Source organism: Elephantulus edwardii, unplaced genomic scaffold, assembly GCF_000299155.1.
Source record: "Elephantulus edwardii isolate Elephantulus edwardi_28Jun2011 unplaced genomic scaffold, EleEdw1.0 scaffold00020, whole genome shotgun sequence".
NCBI classification, from domain to species: Eukaryota; Metazoa; Chordata; class Mammalia; order Macroscelidea; family Macroscelididae; genus Elephantulus; species Elephantulus edwardii.
In genome coordinates, this window is record NW_006399770.1 from 28,065,898 (window position 1) to 28,091,338 (window position 25,441).

At 38.0% G+C, this 25,441-nt stretch overlaps 1 protein-coding gene and 1 pseudogene across 3 annotated transcripts in view; one reads left to right on the top strand and one right to left on the bottom strand.

Annotated features, from left to right (window-relative positions):
- The window catches only part of WDR47 (WD repeat domain 47), a 102,259-nt gene that overhangs the window by 18,304 nt on the left and 58,514 nt on the right, over window positions 1-25,441 (bottom strand). For 2 of the 3 annotated variants that reach the window (XM_006882470.1, XM_006882469.1), the window contains exons 5-9: window positions 21,093-21,892; window positions 10,121-10,247; window positions 7,874-8,052; window positions 3,761-4,021; window positions 119-194 (exon numbers count right to left, since the gene is read on the bottom strand). In XM_006882470.1, the coding sequence (XP_006882532.1) occupies window positions 119-194; window positions 3,761-4,021; window positions 7,874-8,052; window positions 10,121-10,247; window positions 21,093-21,892 (1,443 nt within the window). The remainder of the gene's footprint in view (window positions 1-118; window positions 195-3,760; window positions 4,022-7,873; window positions 8,053-10,120; window positions 10,248-21,092; window positions 21,893-25,441) is intronic. The other variant, XM_006882471.1, reaches the window with a different exon arrangement.
- Window positions 10,453-11,127, top strand: LOC102855701 (annotated as a pseudogene).

Sequence of the window (25,441 nt, forward strand, 5' to 3'; positions counted from 1 at the left end):
TGTGTGTGTGTGTGTGTGTGTGTGTGTGTGTGTGTGTGTGTGTGTGAGAGAGAGAGAGAGAGAGAAAAGAGAAACAATGAAACCTTCCCACTCTGGTTAAAAAAAAAATTTTAATTACCTCTTCCCCTCTTGACCTGGATAGTTTCCCTGAAGAATCTCCAAGAGCTGGTTTAATGACTGAATGTTCTGATAAGCTGTGTGGATAGAAATTAAAATAGGTTTACTCTGAATATCAAGACAGAAATTATCAATTTAATTTTTTTTCATTTAACCATTTATTGGCAGCTAACTCACTAACTCACTGAGCTGAAGTTTACTCTCGAAAGAGGTTGATTATACAAGCTGGATTCAGTGACATGAAGAGTGATCCTAAGAAGGCGGTAAGAAAACATTCTGAAAAGGAAATTAAGTCAAAGTCCATATACTGTATAATGTACCCTACCTGCTCTGCTTATTTCCAGAATCCTGACTGCAATGCTTAAACTCTACTCCAGACAAAAGCCTGGAGACTGTTCTCTAGAAAAACTATAGGAAAAGACTAAAGGAAAAAGCCTAACAGACAGTCACAGTTAAGGTTCTCTCAGTTAAAGTTTCTACAGTTTCCTGTGACTTAAAAAAAAAAAAATAATAAGGCCACCAGGAACACAGATCCCTCCATATATACAAACTTTCTTTCAAGTAGCTTTTTTTAAAAAGTTGGTTTGCTTACAAAGTTTGTATACATTGCATTTCACACTATTCTTCACTCCACTGTGTTTCATACAATCATTCGCATGCATTGCGTTTTATAAAATTAATCATCATTGGACCTTGCCCATCATTATCCTCTCTTTTCGCCTGGATCTTTCCCCTTTTCTTGCCCCTCACTGCTTCCACCCAGCAAACTGCAATGCTGAGGTTGCTCCCGCCTTTCCAAATAGTCAGAGATTCCCAAGTCCTTGAAAAAAGTCTCATAGCTAAAAGTGAGAGGCTAAAACAAACAAAAAATAGGTCTTGGGAAGAGTGGTAAATTAGAAAATGAAAGTAATGTACAGGAGGCAGGTTTTTTAAGGGAATCTAGCTGTCCTCCAAGATCAGTAATAAAGTGCTTATGGATATTGCAACCCTGTGTTTCATTGGCAGTTGACTATGGAAAGAACTCCTTGAGTTCAGTAACATTTTAGCAACAATCTTCAGACTAACTTGATCATTGCTCAAAAGTAAGAACAAAAGTTTCCATTTTGAACCTGAACCCTGAGCCCTGTTCCGGAGATAAGATGGCCAATTAAGGTGGAAGGATCCTCAAAGTTCAGCCAGCCACTCCCACTGGACTCAATCTCACAAACATCTTGCAGTCCAGAGGGCAGTAAACACATGACAATATCATCTAACTTAACAAGAAGGCATGACTCTTCAACTCAGGACCACCAGTAAAGTGTTAAAGTGGGCTTCCCTTCCCCTTCATCTCAATGCCCATGTTCAGCATGAAGAAGCCAGAGCCTGCGCCCTATTCCCAAATGGGAATTTTTTTATTTTACAAATATAAAAGACACCTTCTTTGTAAAGAAGACTTAATTCCTCAAGAATCAACCCAGAAGGTTTGTCTTAAAAATATAACACTGATATAAAGAGGAGGGAGAAGATGAGGTGGTATTAATAAGTTCAGAATTCTCAAAAAGTATGTTGTTGTTGTTGTTATGTGCCGTCGAGTCGTCGAGTCGTTTGCGACTCATAGCGACCCTATGCACAACAGCCCTAAACCCTGCTTTATCCTGCGCCAACCGCACCGCCTCTGACACACCCATCCCGATTACCCCAGTCACCGAATCAATCCATCTCATAGAGGGTCTTCCCCTCCTGCGCTGTCCCTCAACCCTCCCAAGCATGATGTCCCTCTCCAAGGACCCGTCCCTCCTGGCAACATGTCCAAAGTATGTCAGACGAAGCCCCAGAATCCTTGCCTCCAAGGAGTAGCTTGGTTTAATCCTCTCCAAGATGAATATGTTTGTTTTCCTGGCAGTCCATGGTACATTCAGTACTCTTCTCCAGCACCACAGCTCAAAAGCATCCACTCTCCTTCTGTCCTCCCTAGTCACTGTCCAACTCTCTGATGCATAACAAGCGATTGCAAATACCACGGCCTGTATCAGGAGCACCTTAGTCTCCAGAGAGACACTGTTGCTCCTGAGTACCTTAGAGAGGTCCCTAACAGCAGACTTTCCCATCGCGATATGCTTTTTGATTTCCTGACTGCTGGTGCCAAGAGTGTTGACTGTGGAGCCGAGCAAACTGAAGCTGTGAACAATCTCAGGCATATTGCCAGGAAAGGCTAAGCCTTGGGGAAAGACATCATGCTTGGAAAAGTAAGGGGTTAGCAAAGAGAGGAAGACTCTCAACCCTATGGGTTGACACAGTAACTGCAGCAATATGTGCAAGTGTGTCAGAGATGAGGAGGGTGGCAGGGGATAGGACAGCATTCAGATCTATTGTTCATAGTGTCACTATGAGTCATATTTGACTCAATGGCACCTAACAGCAGCAATTGTTTCTTGATCTCCACTATTTTTTTTTATCCCTCTGTGTCCCTTTCATTTCTTTAAATTTCATATTTGTATCTTGGTCTAAAGATTATAAAGTCTTTGCATTGTTCTGGCCTCTACAGGAAAACATTTTTTCTTCAAGCTTTGCTTTTGAATGGTCCTTCTTTTGTGATTCTGTCTGTGTATTTTACTTTTTGTTGAACCTGGGCCATTTTGCTATCTTCATGGATTTTTGTTTGGTTGGTTGGTTGGTTTTACTTTAAAGACTATATTCTCGTTTTTGTGTGAAATTTTTCTGATTAGGCACCTGATGAGGCAGGAGGCCAAATGTCCACCTGGCCAATCAGAAAGCGAGGGGTCCCACCAGCTGCTTTCTGCACAAAGATGGCTGCCTCTGCAAAGGCTCATAGCCCTGGAATCCCCTAGTGTAGCTCCACTCTACCTCAGGGCAACTACAATCAAAATCAACCCAATGGTAGTAAGCTTGGTTGTATCTTCTCCTGAAAACCACCAGAGGGCAGTCTGATCCTTATGCGGGTTGTTCAGTGCTGATTCGGCGTTCTGGAAGCTTGATCTCTGGAACTCAGCATGTAAGGAAGGTAGAGTGGTGTAACTGCAGACACTGAAGCATGCAGTGGGGCTTGACTTCTCAGTGACAGAAGCAGGGAGTTCTTAATCTGTGATGGACATCCCTGCATACACTTAACAATGGGTCTCCATTAGGTTTACAAGCCTATAAATCTTTACATGAAGAGGGTTGCCCATCTTCAACCGAAGAACTGGCTGGTGGATTTGAATCACTGACATTTTAGTCGGCAGCCATGCACATTATGCACTATACAACCAGAGTGCCTTATCTGTGGGAAAAAATAAGTATGAAGTCTTCAGCAGCTGTCACTGCCTGAGCTGCCAACACAGTCCTAATGCTATCATTCCAGCATGTTATAAAGCACCTCCTGAAAAGTGAAGAGCTTAGAGATCTATATTGAAAGGTACCAATAAAAAAAAAAAGAAAAAAGAAAGGTACCTATGGCCAAGAAATAAAGCAAGCAAGTAAGTCATTCAATTGTTGTTTGGAGACAAAATAAATAAATAAAGGTAGATTAGAGAGGGGGAAAGAGGCTGCAAACTCCAAAAACATTTTTTGTTCTAAAGAGAAGTTTAACTTCTTCCTATTTCTATAAGTCTGCTCATTAGCACAAAGTTAATATTTCCAGAATTTAAAGTCAAATACTACTTACACTTGGTTTCCACATGAAGACGATTCCTCATGAAAAGGTATGTGATTTGTAGATCCAGCATTATGGGGAATGCTTGTGTGGGTATTTGAAGCGTCATGTGTTAATCTCTGAGTAGAATCTTGGGTCGGAGGAGCAAAACTTGTTATGGAAGAACTACTGGATCCATTGCCCTTACTCCCATTGCAAGACTGGCTGAGCGTCGACACCTCGTTACCAAGGCTATCCATGCCAATATTCAATTCCCCAAGCTTTTGGATGGACCTATAAAATAAAACAACGCAATTAGTTTAACACAAGAACATTCTGAATTTATAAATAGAAGTTTAAGAAGGTATATACATATAATATGTAATCCATAGCTTGTTGCTGTTGCTGTTATGTGCCGTTGAGTCGTTGAGTCGCTTGCAACTCATAGCGACCCTATGTACCACAGCCCTAAACTCTGCTCTATCCTGTGCCAATCGCACTGCCTCTGACACTCCCATCCCGATTACCCCAGTCACTGAATCAATCCACCTCATAGAGGGTCTTCCCCTCTTGCACCATCCCTTCACACTCCCAAGCATGATGTCCCTCTCCAAGGAACTCTCCCTCCTTACAAAATGTCCAAAGTATGTCAGACAAAGCCCCAGAATCCTTGCCTAGGCCCAATTTTTCCACAATTCGACCCTTTAAAGTAGCTGAGTATAATGTGCATTGTATCCATCTCTCACACACACATACAAGAAAGAAAAGAATCTAGTTTTTTTATCAATATAACTTTAATTTCCAACGTAAAATTCAACTTATAAAAAGAGTAAGCTTACCTCTATCCAAAATTCACACAAATAATTAAAGCTTTGTTCATTCCGTCTTTCTTTACGAAAGTGATGCCAATTAGGAAACAAATGACGAAATCAGGCCATGATGCCCGTCTTTTGGGTAGTTTGGACGCTAACTGGCTCCAGATATTAAGTACACCTCTAATGTCTATTAAGCAAAAGTTAAGCAGTGGCAATCCTATTTTTCATGCACATATCTATCCCTTCCATTTGCTCAAACAGAATTTGCCAGGCTCACATCTATGCTCTAAGAAGAAAAACTTAGAATAGCTTGATTTCTTATGTTTGGCTCCAGGATCCAAAGGACACAAAGAAGAAACTGACAGGCCTTCTAAGATTTCCTCCAGCCCAGACTCAATGTGGGAAAGGACAACATAAATAGTTTGCTAATTTTCTAACTTTTCTATATTAAATATTTACAAGAGGTGGTGCTTATAGAGTTTTGGCAACACTTAGATGAGCAATTGAATTTTTTTTCCAATTGAATATTCTTAAAGAAATAAGCAGCATTACTAAACATGTAACATTACCTAAGTATTTAATGTTTCATTAGGAAGCATTTTTCAAATTATGCTCCTTGGAACACTCCCTATTAAAAATGATGGGAGTTCAAATAAGTTTGGCAAATGCTCGGTTAAATATAAAGAGCCTCTAGAATGTTAACATATCATTTTTACTCTAAAAGTGAGATGATATAGAAAGAGAGGCAAAGTATCTTTATACTTATAATACCTACAAGTATTAAATGTGGTGCTAATTACTATATGAAAAATATATAATATGAAACGTAATACTTGCAAAATCTTTAAGTATTACGTCAGTGGCAGTAATTACTAGTAAAAATAAAAATTCAACAGGTATGTAGTTAATAAAACTTGTCCTCAAAATCTATTCTATAACATGACTCTTACTTCCCTTTGAAGAAGGAAAGCAAATATGAATTTGGAAAGTATCACCTGCTGACTACTCTAAAATGACTAGGAAGAAGAGAATAAAACCATGTAGGAGAAAAGTATATTTTAATTTGGATTTTTTTTTCTCTATTCAATTTGTCCTTTTTAACAGTAGGTACTTTAAAAGTGCTGATACAGATAGCTATACAAAACTAAAAGTCTAGCAAAAAAGAATCTAATAAAATTATTAAAGGGTCAGAAAGAAAAACAGATAAAGAAAAGGTTAAGAGAGTTTGTAGGGAACTGTGGAAGTGTGTGCTATAGGAGGTTCCAGTGACAAGCCTGCTTATCTGGTAGTTTGAATCTCAGCAGCTCCAAGGGAGAAAGATAGGCAATCTCCTCAAATGCTATTTGCAGGCTCAGAAACCCAATCAATGGAAGATCAGCCATGAGTCATTGGTTCCAAAACAACAGCAATGAGTTTTAAGTTTGAGAAGATATACAAGCTTAGTATAAGCATCTACTTTTATCTATAGTGTATTGTATCCTGAGCTACTAACCAAAAGGCCGATTCCAATCTACCATCCACTGTGCAGGAGGTAAGGTATTCTGCTCCTGTTAAGATATACAGACTCAGAACTCCAATGTCAGGTCACCATGAGTAATCATTAATTTGAAAGTACTGTTTGGTAGTTTTTTATTTTATCTTATTATTTTTTATGTGTGTACCGTCAAATCAGATATGAATGGCACAGGAGGAGATTGCCCCTCCTTCTCAGCAGAGCAGCTGGTGGATTAGAACTGCACACCTCTAGGACTGTAGTGCAGCTTCTAGGCCACCAGAGCTCACCTGTTTGGTGTTTTAGGTGGCTCTTTTTTAAAAATTATTTATAGGCCTAGTGATCTTATGAATTTCATAACATTCTTACCTTTCACTATAGTTTTGAACTCTTCTCTCTAAAGAAAATGAAAACAGATAAATATGTTCCAAAGTGAGCCTAATGTACAAGGAGTGATTTGAACTCCAATTTGATTAACTGCAAAGGAAGGATCTTAAGTAGTTTAACTTTTTCCTGAGAAAATACAGTCCCTTCCACTATTGAGGTCACAAAATCTTGTCACTTCATCTCCTGGCTGATGCCTAGATATTCTGCTTTTACTAAACAATTGATCAGTCCGGTTGCAACCATGAATTTTATGGCTATGAAGGCCCAAAACCATTGCTATGAATTCTGACTAAAGTTACTCTGTAAGATAGGTTAGAACTAACTGCCCATTGGGTTTCCAAGGCTAAAATCTTTATGGAAGCAAACTGCCACATAGTTCTCGCATGAAGCAGCTGGTAGGTTCAAACCACTGACCTTCAGGGTAGCAGCTGAGCACTTTAGCCACTGTACCACTAGGGCTCCTTAATATGAAGACGACATCCAAATAATATGAGGCAATTCATCAAATTGGGATTATTCTGACAAGTTACTGATTTGATCAGAGGTGACAGAAATACTCCTCAAATTGAAAGGGATTACTCAGAGGTCTTAGACTCTTCAGATCACCACTATAAACATTCCTTGTGTGAAGATCTGAAGACAGAAACAATTTGGGGCTCACTTACTTGTATAACCCTCAGATTGTGAAGCAATAGTACGTCTAGAACTACTGAATCAAACAGAAAAGTGGCATGCACCATTTCCGGTGCCTAATCAGACTGTTAATAGATATATACAGCACATTAAAGTGTGCCAGAAACTGCTCTAAGTGTGTTTACATATAGTCACTTAATTTTCAACAACTCAGTTATTTTTACACACACACACACACACACACACACTTACCCCGGATATTGATCTTTTTAAATTTTATCACCTTATAACCATTTTTACTATAATTAAAAACAGTATAAATTCATACAGTTTTGACAAAAATTATTATAATGTGTCATCTTATATTGAATCCAGAAAAATCGGTAGCTAGCTATGTGTTGGTTCCAACTTGATAGCTATGAGTTTCAGTTTTGATTCAGCTACCATTATTATATATCAGGTACTATTCTAGGTATTTTACATAAATGAACTCATTTATGATGCAGGGCAGACAAAACTAGATGAGAAAATCTGCTACATTCCTTCCCTGAAAGCTCTCAGCTACCCTTTAACCAGAGTTGGATCCACCCTGCAGTCAGCTGAACCAGGCACCATCAGCTTGGACTGCTTAATGCAAAAGGGCCAGTTAAAGCGAGGAATACAAACCTAGCTGAGAATGCTGGGACTGGAAGAAATTATGTAATTCCTGGTTACTTGAAACATTAAAAAAATGTAAAAGCCTTAAAATTTCAAAGTACTGCATGCTTTCTATAGCTTTGAAATCATTCTTTACATTTATAAAAGTGACTAAAGACCAACCTATTGAGGAACTGCTCGGTAAGATTCTGCTGCGGATCAGGACCGTCCTCTTGATTCACACCTCCTTCCAGCAACATCTGTTGGTATATCTGTCGCTGTTGCTCCTTCTGTTCTAAGTGCTGTTGGTAACGTAATCTCTGCCTATAATATTCTTGAAATTGCTCTGTTGAATCTCGAAGCTTAAAAACATCAGAATAATATATTTGAGCAGACAATGACTAAATATACTTTTTCACTCAACAGTATCTTCTATAAATGATGAATAAAATCTATAACTAGCTATATTTAACAATTACAAAATACTTAATATATTACTCGTAGTTTCCGTAAGTCTTTTGTTGCTGTTGTTGGGTTTTGTTTTGTTTTTCTTTTTTCTCATTGTGTACCATCAAATCAGATCCAGCTGGCACAGGAGGAGGTTGCCCCTCTTTCTCCAGCGGAAGATCTAGTGGATTTGAACCACATGCCTTCCAGATTGCAGCAGCTCAGCTTCTGCAAAGAAGCTTCCCCATAAGTGTTAATAGTCATAGAGATGAGATAATTTGTTCTAGTTCATAGCAAGAGACAATGAAATTGAGTGGTTATCTTGTTTTCCTGACTAGTTAAAATATAAACTATTCTCTCCGTAATACTTGGGGAAAAACCTGTTGAAGGAATGTATTAAATAAATACAATATTATCCTTGTTTAATAGGCTTAATATAGGAATGTGTAAAATTTCCCTCAAAACCAATACTTTAATTTCTATTTCATTATTCTTTTTTTTTTAAATTATTTTGTGTATGTGTGTCTGTGTACCGTCAGATCAGATCTGACTGGTACAGGAGGAGATTGTCCCTCCTTTCCCGGCAGAGCATCTGGTGGATTTGAACCATGCGTCTCTGAGATTGCAGTGCAGCTTCTTGCCACTAGGCCACCAGAGCTCCCCTTATTTCATTATTCTATCATAAGACAGTGGAATAAATGGGTATTAAGCGTGAAGTCTTAACTTCCTTACTTCATCATTCTAAAAAGACTGTATAGCAATCAGATTTTCAGAGCTAAAATACTTTGTGAATTTCATCATTGGCAGAAGAAGGTGCCTCTGTCAAGATGGCATCTGGTTATATTGCATAAATTACATACACTGGGGTATATTGGAATAAATCTGTCATCTCTAAAATTGACCAACCTTCACAGCAGCTTACCAAGTATCTTGTGGAGCTAGCCAATGCTAAAATTGTCTCGCTTTCTAGGTGCTAGTAGCAATCTTCCTCCATTTCATAACTAATAATATTAACTTTGAAGATATAATTATTTGGTAACCTAGTGGCAAGAAAGGGAGCTCTGGTAGCCTAGTAATAAGATACTGTGCTGCAATCCCAAAGCCAGGCGGTTCAAGGCCACCAGCTGATCCACAGGAAAAGGATGGGCAATCTCCTCCCGTGCAATTAACTGCTTCTAAAAACCCACCAGAGCAGCTATGGGTCAGCTCCAACTCTACAGCACACAAAAACAACAGTGACAAGAAGCTGTGCTGCAATCCCGAAGGCATGCTTTTCGAATCCACCAGCTGCTCTGTGGGAGAAGGATGGGCAATCTCCTCCTGTGCAATTGATCACCTCTAAAAACCCACCAGAGGGTCAGCTATGAGTTGGTTCCAACTTGACAGCACTCACCAACAATTTTCATCTAAAAGTACTCTGTACTTTTAATAGCACCTTTCTACTTCTTTCATAACATTTAGTTGAAAACAGATTTATTCAACTTAGTAAAACCATTTCTTCTATGTACTCTTTACATACTCCTTTACAACTTCCTTTCTTCCAAAAATACCAAATAAAAGTTATCTAGAAGGGAGCTCTGGTGGCCTAGTGGCAAGAAGCTGCACTGTGGTGAGAAGGAGGGGCAATCTTCTAAACAAACTTAGATAAAAGTATTATTCATTATGTCTTAATATAGTAAATGTAATTAATAATATGTAGAACATACATTTTAAAAGTGCAAGCTTCCCAAGTTTACTATGAGTTCTTTGAGTCCTAAAATATGTAAAAGCCTAATATCAGCTGTAGTATTTTAGACTGTTAATAAATTCATCTGTTGAAACTATGCCAAAATGAGAAATGACAACTAAAACACCATATATTCTTTAGGAAGGAAGAGGAAAACAAACCAGTAAGAAATTCTAACTATTCTTACCACTAAACCTAAGCAAATGCTATTACTTGGTAGAAAAAGAGTATCAGACATTATTTGTAGTAAACATTACCTCATTTTTTTCTTGCTTAGCGGGTCCTGGATTCTGTGATCCATTTGCCGGCTCTTTTTCTGAAACTGATGTCTGGCCCTGGATTTCACTGCTAATAGGCCGCTGTGCTTCAACAGGAGTATCACTTCTTTCAGAAAGATGTAAAGGGGGGGAAAATCCAGTAGAACACAGGAAAATAAATCATCAAGATATTTTAACTTGAAAAAAATGAAGCGAATTTCATGTTTATCAAATGCACAAATATAAATTTTCCATTTCCCTTTCAAAGTATACTATGGAGTGGATTTAAGGAAAAACAGAATGTGCTTATTGTGGAATAGCACTAGGGCATTATGAAAAAAGAAGGTAAGATTTCCACTATAAAATCAATTATACAGTGGTGGGAAAGTCACTTAAATTCTCTGCAGCTCAGCCTCATCTATAAACTAACTGAATAGCAGGTTTGATGACCTGATGCCTAAAATGTCCCTGTGAACTTTAACTCAGATTTGTTAGTAAAACACCTTTCTCTGTGCTCCCTCCAATATGCTTCTCCAAAATTAAGGAATTTTTTACATTTTATTAAAAGTAAATTTTTGCCCAATCACTGAACTGCCGCCAAGGACTCAGCCGCCTCCCTCTGGAGTCCCCTCTGCCTGCCTTCTTCTGCCACCGACTTTCGCAGGCTGTTTCCAGTTTTCACTGAGGAAAAGGAATCATCCAGAACCTCCACTCTTTTGACCCTTTTGCTGATGCAAATAAGGGTGAGAACCTGCTTTCTGAGGGACTGAGGATTAGACAGAGAAACGGCAGGAAGACCCTTACAACTGTCCAAGGAATCCCGGGTGATTACAATAAAAAGAAATTAGTGATGGCGTTTAAGAAGTTTGCCTGCAATGGTACTGTAATTGAGCATCCAGAATACGGAGAAGTAATTCAGCTCCAGGGTGACCAGTGCAAGAACTTACACCAGTTCCTTGTAGAGATTGGACTCTGAGGACGCTCAGCTGAAGGTTCATGGGTTTTAAGTGCTTGTGGCTCACTGAAGCTAATTTGAGGATTTCTTTGCAATGAAGAGAAAACTTCCCTTCTGTCCCTTGTCACAAGTATAAAACTTCACAGCTTGTATAATTGTAACCATTTGGGGCCCACTTTTAACTTGGACTAGTGTAACACTTTCATGCAATAAACTGAAAAGAGCCATTTTTAAAAAAGTAAATTTTCACTTTTAAAAAGTTTATTTGCTTTTATATTAAATGCATACTTCCCCCCCCCAATAATTTTAATGTCCTAACAAGAAACGCCAATGGACAAATCTACTGCAAAAGACCTCTTTAATGTGTTAAAGAGTAAAGAGAACTAAGGTGTACCTAACTCAAGTCATAGTATTTTCAACTGCCTCATACTCATGCAACAGCTAACCAATGGCTAATAGGCAAGACCAAAGAATAGAAGGCTTTGAATTTTGGTTTTGGCAAGGAATACTGAATATACTATGAAGTGCCCCCAAAAAACCTCACACAAATCTGTCTTGAAACAACTGAAGCTTTCATTGGAACTTCCCTGGAAGCAAGATGGTGAGACTTCAGTTGATGTATCACAGGACGCAGTCTCTGAAGAAGGATATTATGCTTGGTAGAGCAAAGGGTTAACTAAAAAGAGAAAAAGCCTCAATAAGACGACCTGACACAGTGGCCACAGAGTGGGCTTGAAAACAGTAGTGATTGTGAGGACGACACAGGATCAGGCAGTGTTTAGTTCTGCTGCACAGAGCATAGATATGAGAACTGACTCAACCTAACAACTGGTAAAAGCTTGAGATCTTAAGAAACGATTTTTTTAATATTTTCTGAAACATTTGGAATTCCATTGCTACTCCATTAAAAATATTTAACAACCAGTGGCATGCAAAGATGATAAATGTCCCAGACACTGATATATGTTATCTACTGGTACAAGGCATGAGGGGAACACCTAAAAAGGTCAATTGGCCTCTGTCTTCATGGAATTATATTATGAGATGGCCTCATAATGAACGGCTTCTCCAGTTAGGCAGACACACATGAGACATACTAACATACAGGTCTAAGGTTCAGGACAGCAGAGTTAATTATCTTCATAAGGGGACCATTAATTAGGAATCCTGTGAAAGGATGAAACTGAAGAACCTTAGGAAAGGAGAAAGTCAAGGACACACAAACACTGCAAAAATTTTTTCTGTGTCTATTTAAGATTAAGTGGGAAAATCTGAGCCGATGGAGAGACTGAACAGGAGTACTGACAGAGAAATTACAGAAAAACCCAGAGATGGCAGTAGAGTCACAGAAGACAATGAAGAGACTTTCAAGGACTGAGTCATCCATGTGAAATACTGCGGAAAGGTGCCCTGGTATACAGTAAATGTAGAGTCCCAAGACTTGCCACTAAACTGCAATGACTTCAGCAAGTGAGTTTCTTTTGTAGTACACAGAGCTATAGGAAGTTACAGAATAAAATGTGAAATCAATATTTAAATTCCTTCAAAACTCTCACTTTGTACTTACTATAGAAGGTAAGTAGAATTAACAGGTAGAGAGATTTGGAAATGCACTGTGACTTTTGTATGAATGAAAAAAAGTTCTTTGCATTTTTTTGCTGGGTCATCCTCTATCACTCAGCATTAGTGCCTCAGTGTGTGAGTCCTGGATCTTTTCTATTTCACTATGGTTTTTAGGCCATCTCACTCATTCCCAACGGCTTCAAGTCACTACACAATTGCTATTACTTTCAAATTAGTATTTCTAAGCTCAGATCTCTCTTAATATCATTCCTCTGCTTCATTAAAACCTTTTTTTTTAAAAAAAAAAAAAGTTCTTCATTCATATTGTGTTTCATTCTCCTAAGAGGAAGCAGGAAAAGGCATTGCATAATGTAGTTCCCGCCTCTCACTGCCAACCTCACCGGGCACTGTTTTCAGTCCCTCTCTCACTGAACTCCAGTCACACCAAAACTTTTCTTTCATGAGAATCACAAGGCACTGTCCTTCTGGTAGGTCGTACAAAGTTTCTCTCTTCCACCCGGAATGCATTCCCCACCTCTCATTCCCAACTGCCTCATTAACTCCTCCTTACAGATCAGCTTAAACCATCACTTTTTGGGGCAAACTTTCTTTTTTTTTAATTTATTATTAATTTCAATGAAAATTTACAGAGACTTTGGGTTTCGATTCATTCATTGTTGCACTTTTCTCCTCTCCCAATCCTCCCCCCTAGTACACTACCCTCTTGGAAAAGTAAAAGAAAAATTCTTTCATTGTTTTACAAATCCTCCCCCAGGTCTACTCCACTATGCAGCCTTCGCTCTGGACTCCCGTCATGAAAAAAATACCTCATCATATATCCCTTCTATACAGTTTTCTCTCTCATCTGTTTCAATGCAGTATACATTATTGAACCCATCTTTCTCAGTCTCCTCCCAACCCCAAGATCAGTCCTGTTTTACAAGAGTGGCACCATGCAGTATTTGTCCCTTTGTGACTGAGATACTTCACTCAGTATAATGTCCTCCAGGGTCACCCATTTTGAATAATACTGCATGAGTGCCTTGTTTTTCAATGCAGCATAGTATTCCATTGTGTGAATATACCGCTTCTCTATCCATTCGTTTGCTGATGGGCACATAGGTTGTTTCCAACTCCTTGCCATTGTGAACAAAGCTACAATAAACATGGGTGTGCATATATCTGCTTGGATGTCAGTTATGGTCTCTTTGGGGTATATTCCCAGTAGTGGAACTGTTGGGTCAAATGGTATCTCTATTTGCAACTTTTTGAGAAAGCACCATACCGCTTTCCACAGGGGTTGCACCATTTTACACTACCACCAACAGTGAATAAGGATTCCAGTTTCTCCACAACCTCACCAGCATTGTTGCTTGCTCTTTTGTTAAATTTTGCTATTCTGACCGGGGTGAGATGATATCTCATAGTTGTTTTGGGGCAAATTTTCTAAACTGGGGCAAGTTCTGCTGATTTCAGAGAAATCCCCAGAACTGTTTCCCAATTAGTATCTGTCTCGTTCACTATTTAATCACATGAGGACAAAGATTGTCTTTAAATCCCCAGTGCCTAGGTCAGTCCCTTGTACTAAGTAATTTTTGTGTGTGGTGTTAACTGAAAAGTTGGCTTTTTTCCAGCCATCTGGTCTCCAGCTTCCTTAACTGAAGATAGATGGTCTTGCAAATCATCAACAGCTGTGGGACTAGGATAAGTGAAAGAGTACTTCCCACATGGAGCAAGCAGCAAGACTTGAGGCAAGCAAAACTCGAGGAAAAGGAGAGCAAGACTGTTGAGAGTGAGACCCTAGTGGTGAGACCTTGGTGATGGTGGTGGAGCGACTGTGGCAAATGCTGCAGAGCAACTGTGGCAAGGTGTAAGGAGAGGAGCCCTGATATAAAGTTCACAGTTAAAGGTTTTTGCTTTTCTTGCCAGATGTTTGAAGAAGCTTTTTTTAAAAAAAAAATTTTGCTTTATTTTATTATTTTGTGTGTGTGTGCCATCAAATCAGATCTGATTGGTTCAGGAAGGGATTTCCTCTCCTTCTCCAGCAGAGCATCTGGTGGATTTGAACTGCATACCTCTGGGATTACAGTACAGCTTCTTGCCACTAGGCTATCAGAGCTCTCTTAGGAGAAGCTGACTTTTAACTTCACTGAGGCAAATCTTACTGGAAGATTTGGATTTGACCACTGAACTGAAACCAGAGCCTGGACTAATTGAGAAACTATACCTTGGAACTTGGGCTAAAACTTGGACATTTATTGGGTGCTAGTTTGCCTTCCCCACTCTCAAATTTACTTCCCTAATAAACTCCATTTTCAGTAACAAAACTGTGAGTCTGTGAGTCAATAACATATAAATGAACCTCTTACTGTCGGTGTGCCTCTAGAGGCATTATGAGGCAGGGCTACTGGCTCTTTATCTGCTTTCTATCCTGGGATGGATAGATGTGTTATTCTCACTCCCTTTGGCCCTTTCAGAGAGATGCTCACAGCTCTGTAACCCCATGTTTCATTTGCTGCTCTTTAGACACTCCACAACTGTAATTAGAAAATTTCTCAATTAGTGTCTGTCTCTTCCACTATTAGATCAAATGAGGACACAGATTGTATCTAAATCTCCAGTGCCTACTTCAGTACTAATTTTTCATTAAATGTTTAAATAAATTAATGAAATAGAGGTGATGAGCACAATGTTGTCTTTAGAGAAGTTTGATTTTCTCTTTTATACTTTGCTAGATTTTTCAAATTCTTCACACCAAAAAATACGGTGATAAAAAGAGAAGCACATTATAGAGCAAGTAGAACTGATTATTTTCTTCAAATCATAACTCCAAAAGTAAAATCTATTCTTGATCTACCCTCAGCAAGATGGGCTGACATAGTAACTGTGACAACGGGCTCTAATAGATCAGAGTTGATGATGATGACACAAGACGGGACAAGGTTCAGATCTGCTGTTCATACGGTCACTATGAGTCGTGGTCAATTAGATAGCACCAGATAACATCATCTTTAGTTACTGCTAGAGTTCCTTGAGCTTTTTATAAGATGTAAACTAAGTCACACTCAAAAAATAACTCAGCAGATAATATAAAAGAAAAAAACAAAAACTCATTGCCTTTGAATTGATGCAGGCTCACAGAGAAAGATAGCATATGTGGTACAAAATCAATGAAGATCAGCTCTTTCTAAAAGGTTCTCACAATTTAATGATATACTTAAAGCAAACGTGATTTAATCACTTCCTGCTTTGTAACCAAGGTGTAGTAATCAGACTTTTAAAATAAGCATCTGCTTTGTTAAAAGTCTCATTAATTTTCACATGTGACAATAGTAAATTCAGTGATCAAATGTGAAGATAAATTTATTTCTATTAGATATTTGGAAAAAAATTAACTACAGCCCAAGAACGTATTTTCATCTGTGTTCCCACTCTTTCTCCTTCTTAGGGAAAGATTAGCATTCAAATTCTCTCTCACATGTTATGGCAGCTGAACGCACCATTCCCTCTAACTTGAATGCCTCTACTCCTTCTGACCACCCTGTCTCATCCTCCAAGCCAATTCTACTCATCTTTCACTTGTCACATATTGTCTGTGATCACTCTCCCACCAAATCTAGGTGGGGTATATCTCCTAAATGCTCTCACAGAAGCCTTTATACAACTTACTGTAAGGATTCTTTTCATATACTATATACCAGTTATTTTTAAAGGACAGGAAACATGTAATACTTTCTACTGTAACTCCCAGGCCAAGCAAAAAACAGACACCCACATGCTTGTTGAATGAATGAAATATCTGGTAATCTGATTAGAAAAGAGATTAACAGGTAACATAATTCCTAAGAACCTAAGCAAAGATACATACACATACAGACATACCAGAAGGTGAAGCAGAAAGATCTAGAGAGTTTCCTGCTACTATGTTTTAACCTACTACTAACCATAAGAAGCCCCTCTTTTTTTTTACAAGTATTAAGGCCCAGAGGAAAACGTGACCTTATTGTTGTTGTTGTTGTTGTTGTTATGTGCCGTCAAGTCCCTTGCGACTCATAGCAACCCTATGTACAAGGGTCCTAAATGCTGTTCTATCCTGTGCCAACCATGCTGTCTCAAACACACTCATTCCCACTACTCCAGTCACAGAATCGATCCATCTCATCAAGGGTCTTCCTCTCCTGCGCCATCCCTCCACTCTCCCAAACATGAAGTCCCTCTCCAAGGACCAGTCCCTGCTTGCAACATGCCCAAAGTATGCCAGATGAAGCTTCAGAATCCTTGACTCCAGGGAACATTCCGGCTTCATCTTCTCCAAGACAAACCTGTTTGTTCTCCTAGCAGTCCAAGGTATATTCAACACTCTTCTCCAGCACCAGAGCTCAAAGGCATAAATTCTCCTTCTATCATCCCTATTCACTCTATATCTCTCCGATGCATAGCACGTAACTGCGAAGACTATAGCCTGGATCAGGCACACCTTAGTCTCCAGCCTGATGTTGTTGCTCTTCAGTACTCTTGAGAGGTCCTCACAGATTAGGTTCTGCATTAGCACAATCAAATATTCTGAGATTCCCATTCTTCTCAGAGTCAGCCATAACTTGTTGTGATCCACACAGTCGAAAGCCTCTGCATAGTCAATGAAGCACAGGTAGACACTCTTCTGGTATTCTCTGCTTTCTGCAAAGATCCAGCTAACACTAACTATAATATCCTTAGTACCACGACCTCTTCTAAATCCAGCCTGCACATCTGGCAGTTTTCTGTTGACATATTGCTCCAATCATTTTTTTTATAATTTTCAGCAGAATCTTGGTTCCATGTGATATTAATGATACTGTTCAATAATTTCCGCACTCTGTTGGGTCACCTTTCTTTGGAATGGGAACAAATATTGATCTCTTCCAGTCAGGTGGCCAGCTGGCTGTCCTCCAGATGTCCTGGCACAACTTAGTGAGCACATCCAGGGCAGCATCTGTTTGTTGAAATATGTCAATTGGTATGCCGTCAACTCCTGGAGCCTTGTTTTTTGCCAATTTCTTCAGAGCAACTTGAACTTCCTCCTTCCTCACCACAGGCTCTTGCTCATATGTTATTTCATGAAATTCTTCTCTGTCTGCCAATTCCTTGTGATACAGTGACTCTGTGTACTCCTTCCATTTTCTTTTAATGCTTCCTGGATCATTTAACATTCTACCCAAAATATCCTTAAGTATGGCCACCTGTGGCTTGAATTTGGTTTACAGCTCCTGCAGCTTAAAAAATGCTGAGTGACTTCGGCCCTTTTCATTTTCTGACTCCAGCTCTCTGCACATTTCATTATAGTATCTTGCACTTGTATCTACTATAACAGATTAAACTATGTTGTGTGTCCCACAAAGTATGTGTCAACTTGGGTAGACTATGATTCTCAATATTATGTAGTTATCTTCCATTTTGTGGTCTACTATAATTAGCTTTCTCGTTTCTCCCCAATCTTGTAAAATTATGTGTTGTAAGCTTATTTCTAGGTTAATGAAGCAGGATTAGAGGCCACTATATTAATGATAAAAGATACAATCTACAGGATCTGAAAGCGACTAAACAGAAAAGCAGTAATTAAGAGACTTGACTATCATCAAAGAAACTACAGCAGAGAACACCTTTTGGAACCTGGTCCCAGTGCCAAGAACTACCAAGATTCATGGAGATCTCCAAAGAATGCCAGGTCCAACGATGGTTGAAAAGTGACAAGGGCCTTCCAGAGTCAACATAGAAAAAGCCTTCCCCAGAAATAACATTCTGAATTCAGACTTCTAGCTCCTAAACTATGAAAAATTAATTCGTTTGTTAAAGCCATCTACTTGTGGTATTTGATAACAGCAGCACTAGATAACTAAGACATCTGTAGAATAGGTGATTACCTCCGTTTCACAAATAAGGGGGGGAACCTCAAAAACAAATTACTTTCCCACAATTGCATCACTAGAAAATAGATTAAGAACTGGAGCCAAGTCTTCAAACTCCAAATCCAGTGGTGATCCATGCCAAAGTTTTATTCTGAAACTATTTAGTTGAATAGTCAAAAGTTTGTTGTTCAATTGATAGTTTTCCTTTTTTGCTTTAATTATATTTTTATTTATAAGAAAAGACAATTTACAAAACAGTACACACTCCTTTAAAAATTTTTCTTAAATGTTTTATCTTCTTGTTCACCAGAGTAACCCAATTATTCTATCACTAGTATACAGTAAACTCAAATGTTGGACTTCAAACTGCATAACAAGTCTCTTTATTTAACATCTTCAACATAATTGACTTTTTGAGCTTTTCAATATTTTTTAAAATTATACCTAAATCAGTATTTTAAAAACAAGATAAAGTTTTCCAAAGTAAATTTAATATTTTATTCACAGTTTAATAACTCTTTTATTACCAACCCTTTTGACACAATAGCCTTACTAAGACAATAAACTCTCAAGGAGAGCATAAATTTCCATTTATTGAGTACCAATCACATGCTTGCCACTCTACTGGAAGCTTTAGAAAGGATCTGGTGGCCTAATGGTCAGAAACTGTGCTGCATACTCAAAGGCATACTGTTCAGATCCATGAAAAGGAAGAGCTAGGTAATCTCCTCCTCTGTGATTGTCTCTGAAAAACCACAGAAGGTTCAGCTATGGGTTGGTCCCAACTTGATGGTACAGAACAACCACTAGAAGCTTTAACTAATTTTATTTTCTAAATTGATATTATTATCCCTATTTTATAGAGAAGACACGTGAGCCTCAGAGAGATTAAGTAACTTTCCTAAGGTCACACAGCTAGAAAATAGCAAAACTACTGAGCAAGCTCAAGTTTGACTTCAAAATCAAACTTTCCTTATTCAGACTAGACGGTACATGACAACAATGATGCACAAGTTCAAGTATACCATTCAAATAAATATTTGCCACAAAGCTTTTTGTCATCTTTTTCAGATACAGGAGAGTATCAGTAGTTCTACCCAGAAAGTAACTACTGCAGCCTAGCAAATGGAAATTTTCTCTAAATAGAAAGGAAAGTCCAAGAAAGATTTAAGATCATCTCTACCAGTGCTGACAGTTCCCTATTTCACTGGCATTTAGATGACAGGAAGCTGCTACAGGAAATTATATTCAGTCACTCTTATCACTAGTTATCTAGATTCAAAATACTAAAATATGAAGTAATAAAGTACCTTAGTCACCTTACTATTATTTGTTGGCCTGCAGGAAACCCCTTACCTAAATAGTCCTATAACCTTCCTCTTTCCGTAAAGAATATTAAAGAATTTGTTCTAAATTCCATTCTCCACAATCTTAGAAGAAAATGCTTGCCTATATATTTATCCCGTATTTCTTATACCTTAACTAAAGACCTTCTCTTGTTTTGATTGTTGTTATTCTTTACCAGTGAGTTGAAATTTACTCATAGCTGATCTCCAGCAGTTTCAGAGTCAGTAAATCACACAGGTGGAAATTCTCCATCTTTCTCCTGCAGAGCAGCTGGTGGATTTGAACTGCATTTCTTCGGGTGGCAGTGCAGCTCCTTAGAACCAGGTCAAATTCCAAAAGCAGTGCCTCTTCTTCAGCACAGAGTGTACCCATTCATATCCTATGTAAATGTGATAAAGCTTGGGTTTTGTGCTCTTTTCTGAAATAAATGTTCTGGAGTCATATACATACTTCACAGTACCAACTGGGAAATACAGGAAACTAGACAGGTGTCCCAATGGGTATCAGTAGACAAGTGAGGCAGAAACTGCTAATCAGGAGATCCTTATTTCATAGCATTTTGAAGGAAAAACTGAATGGTGACTTTAACATTTATTTCTTTCAAACTATGTCATTGTTGTTGTTGTTGTTGTGTACCATTGAGTCAGAATCAACCCATAACTCACCTTCCAGTGTGTTTTCAGAAGCATTTAATTACATGGAAGGAGGCGGCTCATCTTTCTCCCATGGAGCAGCTCAGGGATTTGAACCACATGCCTTTGAGATTGCAGCATAGCTTTTTACCACGAGTCACTAGAAGTCCTTAATAATATAACCCACTGCCATCAAGTTAGTTGCAATTCATAGAGATCCTCAATTAAGTTTCTGAAACTCTAAATTTTTATGAGGAGAAACTGCCCATCTTTTTCCCATAGGGCAGCTGATGGACTCCGACTGCCGACCTTTCAGTTAGCAGCCCTATGTGTTATGCGCTGTGCCACCAAGATTTCTTTAAAAATACAGACTATAAAAAATCATTCTCTTGTCATTTTAATAACAAAAAAAGGAAAAATCTTTCCATTTACTTAGAAGTATCTTTTAACATTTACTAATTTTCCAACTAAAGGTACTTGGGTTTTGAGAAAACATACACACACACACACACTCTCTCTCTCTCTCTTTCATACCACAATGGTGTTATCTAGCACAAGAAAAAGTTCTAGTTTTTAGAGTAAATACTCACCGCTCAGGGGACTCTTCATAAATACTGTGACATTCTGTATTCTCAAGCATGAGACTTCTACTGAGGTTTTGTACGCCCGGGTAGTGGAAGTTAGCAAAGGAGTGTGACATTGGTGAAGTTTTGTTCCCAAGGTCTGATATTCTCTTATCATTGGTCAGTCCACACGTGAGCCCGTCTAGAGCGGGATTCAGAGAGCGAGTCATATAGGCATCCGCTGACTGAGGCCTTCTCATGGGGGATGAAGGATAGGGAGAAAGTTTGCTGATAAGAGGAGTCAAAAGATCAGCGTATGCTGCTTTTGTAGGTTTCAGTAGTTTGTCAACATGGATATTAAGCATTTTTTGTTCAAAAGCACAAGAAAACACAGAAGATGGAAGATTCTGGAGCCATGATAATAAACTCAGATCCAAATCATCACAACCATTACCACATAAGAGGTCAATTCCAAGAAGCACTTCACTTTCTGTAATTTCTTCACCAGTTGCTTTACTCTGACAAAACTCTACACAACATTCATAAAGCAGGCCCTTCATTACGAGCTGAAACAGACGATTATTACTTGCTTTGAAGCCAGCCTCACTAAGCTTCCGATCAGCAGGGATAAATTCTGCAACCATGACGCAAGCTTCTTCAAAACAGTGAACTCGCGCAGTGCTGGGGTTCCAGTCTTTAAATTCAGCATGATTGGTCAGGCGAGGCAAGGTCAAAAGCAAACACAGCTTGCTGTAGTCATCTTTTGAAGGACAGTACTCTTCTAGGGCATGTAAACACTGAACAGCTTCCTGCATGGTAAATTCCAACTGTAAGAGACACATAAATGATCACTGAAGAGGAATGCTGTAACATCAAAACAAGAGATTTTGGTAAAATTCAAATACAAAGATACATCATAATTTAAATTTTGTAATCAATTGCCAAAATTCAGTTGCTAGCTAGCTTCACAGAAAAGTAATAATGTACAGAATATGCAACAACTTTCAAGTTAAAAACCAAAATATTTACACTTGTAAAATAAAAGGACTGAATCTTTGGCTAGTTAACACATTAAATTTTCTCTGTAAAAACAGTGGTCTAGTTCATGATGAGGAGTATAATTTTTAAATGTATAGTTTTTTTTAATTTTTAAATGTATAGATTTTTAAGCTAAGACTAATTGAATTTCTATAACAATATCTCAAGCAGAGAAAAATAGATTCCTAAAAAAAAATTAAACACTTATACATCAAAAGACTGTAACAATAAAAGGGAGAGGAGGAACAACCTACAAATTAGAAGAAAATCAAACCTACAAATTGGGAGAAAAACCACAGAGATCCATCTAACATACACAACATATACAAAACTTTTATTCTTTAACAAAAAGATAAACAAAAATCAAAGCAATGTCAAAGGACTGGACCCCACAGTTCATCAGAAAATAGTCAGATAGTCAACAAGCATAAAAACATGCTCCACAGACCTGCCAGTATGCCTAAATTGCTAAAGTTCCATCAGCATAGCAAGTGGGGCAAATTACTGCTTTTTAGAACAAGTTGTCTCGTTCTGTTCTCTTCCACACTGAAATTGTATTTCATGACAGTAATGTTAGAATTTTCAAATGCACTTTATTATTTTTTTGTGTGTACAAAACAATGATCAATATTGTAGGAGTTTTCCATAATTTAGATTGGTTGTTGTTGCTAAGTGCTGTAGAGTTGTAGGAGATTCACAGCGACCCTATCAACAAAAATGTTAAACACAAACCTTTCACCTTTTCTCCAAGTGCATAGAGTTTCCGGATGCAAGCTTTTTTTGGAAGTGGATGCCACTCCTTCTTCCAAAGACTGATTGTAGGGATATTAATTTAAAATTAAAAAGGAAAGCATAGCAGAAAAGTAATATATCTGCTCAAGGCACAGATTTCGAGCCTTTCTTAACAGCTAACGCTCTCCTTCTGGTGCACAAAGCTATCCTCATAGCAAGGTGTTCTAGAATACATGTAGTATCTAAAACGGGGGATATGCTCAAATTTTAGTTCAATACTATGTTGTCAAGTAACAGCAGTTTGTGGATGTTTTTAAACATTCCTTTCTATTTTTAATAGAAAACTACAACATCAACAAGAAAAAGACAAATAACCCAGTTAAAAAGTGGACAGAGGATAGGAATAGACACTTCATCAAAGACAACATTGAGATGGCCAACAAACACATGAAGAAGTGTTCAAGATCCTTAGCTATTACATAAAGGCAAATTAAAACAACAATAAGGTATCTTCTCTCCCCAGTAACAGAGAAAAATGTTTAATAAGACAGCAAACAACATATACTGACAAAGGTGTAGAGAAATTTAAACTCTTTAGCACACCCGGTGGAAATGCAAAATGATATAATCACTATGGACAGCACAGTTTGATGCTTCCTTAAGAAGTTGGAGCTCAAAACACCATTTGAGCCAGTAATTTCACTACCATATTTTTTGTGTGTGTCTGTATTTCTTGAATATATTATATAAACATATATTTCTCCCTAAACAGTAAGAGCTGTGACATGAACAGATCTATGCACATTCATGTTCACTGCAGCATTATTTAAAATAGTAAAAAGATGTAAATAAGTGGCCATCAATGAATGAATGGATAAAGAAATATGGTACAATGACATAATGGAGTAAAAATCACAAAACACTGCAGAACACAGATGTATCTAGAGGACATTAAGTTATGTGAAATAAGTTAATCACAAAAGAACAAATATTGTATAAGATCACCAACACAAAAAGGAAAGGTTTCCACACACAATTCTTTTTTAGGTGACTAACAGGGAGAGAGGAGTAAAAATTAGTAAATATTGGCATATACTAATATGAGTGAAGGGAAAGGCAATATCTAATAAGAGGATGATCAGCACACTACCACTAAAGGAAAAGAAGATACAGAAAAGTACAGAAGGATTTCTAAAAATCAGAATTACAGGGTACAAGTAAGAATAGTATGGGTAAAGAAATTACTGTTACAAACTTTGCATAAATGGTTGGATGAAAAATTAATTTTTTTGTGAGCTTCACTCAAATCACAATAAATATCAGAGAAAACAAAAAACCTTTTTAATGACTGCATTATTATTTTCATTTACTCTTTACAATGAATTACTTTCAAAAAGGATATTCTAAACTTTTTTCTCCCCAAGCAATATACTTTAGGAAGAGATGATCAAATTTCCAGTTGTCTGGGTCAATACTAGAATGAAATAAATGAAGTGAGGATAAATAAAAACATTGCTGTAGACAGACACTCATCTGTAACTTTGCTGTACAGTAATGTTTTGCATGTTTCTATGATGACAGAAGCCATGCACTGATATTTCAAATACCAGCAAAGTCACCAGAGTGGACATATTTCAGCAGAACTCAGGACTAAGCCTCGAAAGAAGGAAATGATAATACTCTTAAAAACTGATAAGTGACTCAAGTCTCATTTTTTCACGGTATATTCCAAGTAGTGGAATAGTTGGGTCATATGAAATTTCTAAGTTCAGCTCTTTGAGGAAGTGCAAAACTGCTTTCCGGAATGGTTGTACCATTTTACAATCCCACCAACAACGTTTAAGAGTTTCTTTCTCGCCACATCCTCTCCAACATTTATTACCTGCTGCCCTGTTAAACTTTGCCACTGTTACTGGAGTAAGATGGCACCTCACTGTAGTTTTGATTTGCATTTCTCTTATTGCCAGTGATTTTGAGCATTTCTTCATGTGTCTGTATGTCATTCAAATATCTACCCTGTGAAAATTCTTTTCCATGTCTTTTGCCCATTTTGTAATTAGGTTATCAGTCTTTTTCTTGTGGAGGCCCAGGACAGAGATTTGTACACCAGTGTTCATAGCAGCATTATTCACCGTCACAAGAACATGAAAACAGCCCAAATGTCCAACCACAAACAAATGGACTGAGAAATTATGGTACATTCACACAATGGAATACTATGCAGCATGTAGGAATAATGATGTTGTAAATTATTACCTATCTTGGGAGGGACTACAGAGCATTATGCTGAGTGAACTAACTCAGTCCCACAAAGTTAAGTATTGTATAAAACCATTATTGTAGAATGAGTATAAGGATGATGGAGAAGTGTGAGAGGGTGGAAGCAGAAGGATGAGGATGTGCAGAGGGGAGAGAGTGGATTAATCTTGGGGTTGTACAATTTGATGGGGGCAGTGAGGGAAATTGAAAAAATCTGATTTTAAAAAAGGCTGCTCGGAATGACAAAGCAAAATACTACAATGAAATATGCGAGGAGCTAGAGTCAGAAAATCAAAAGGGCCGAACTCGCTCAGCATTTCTTAAGCTCAAGGAACTGAAGAACAGAT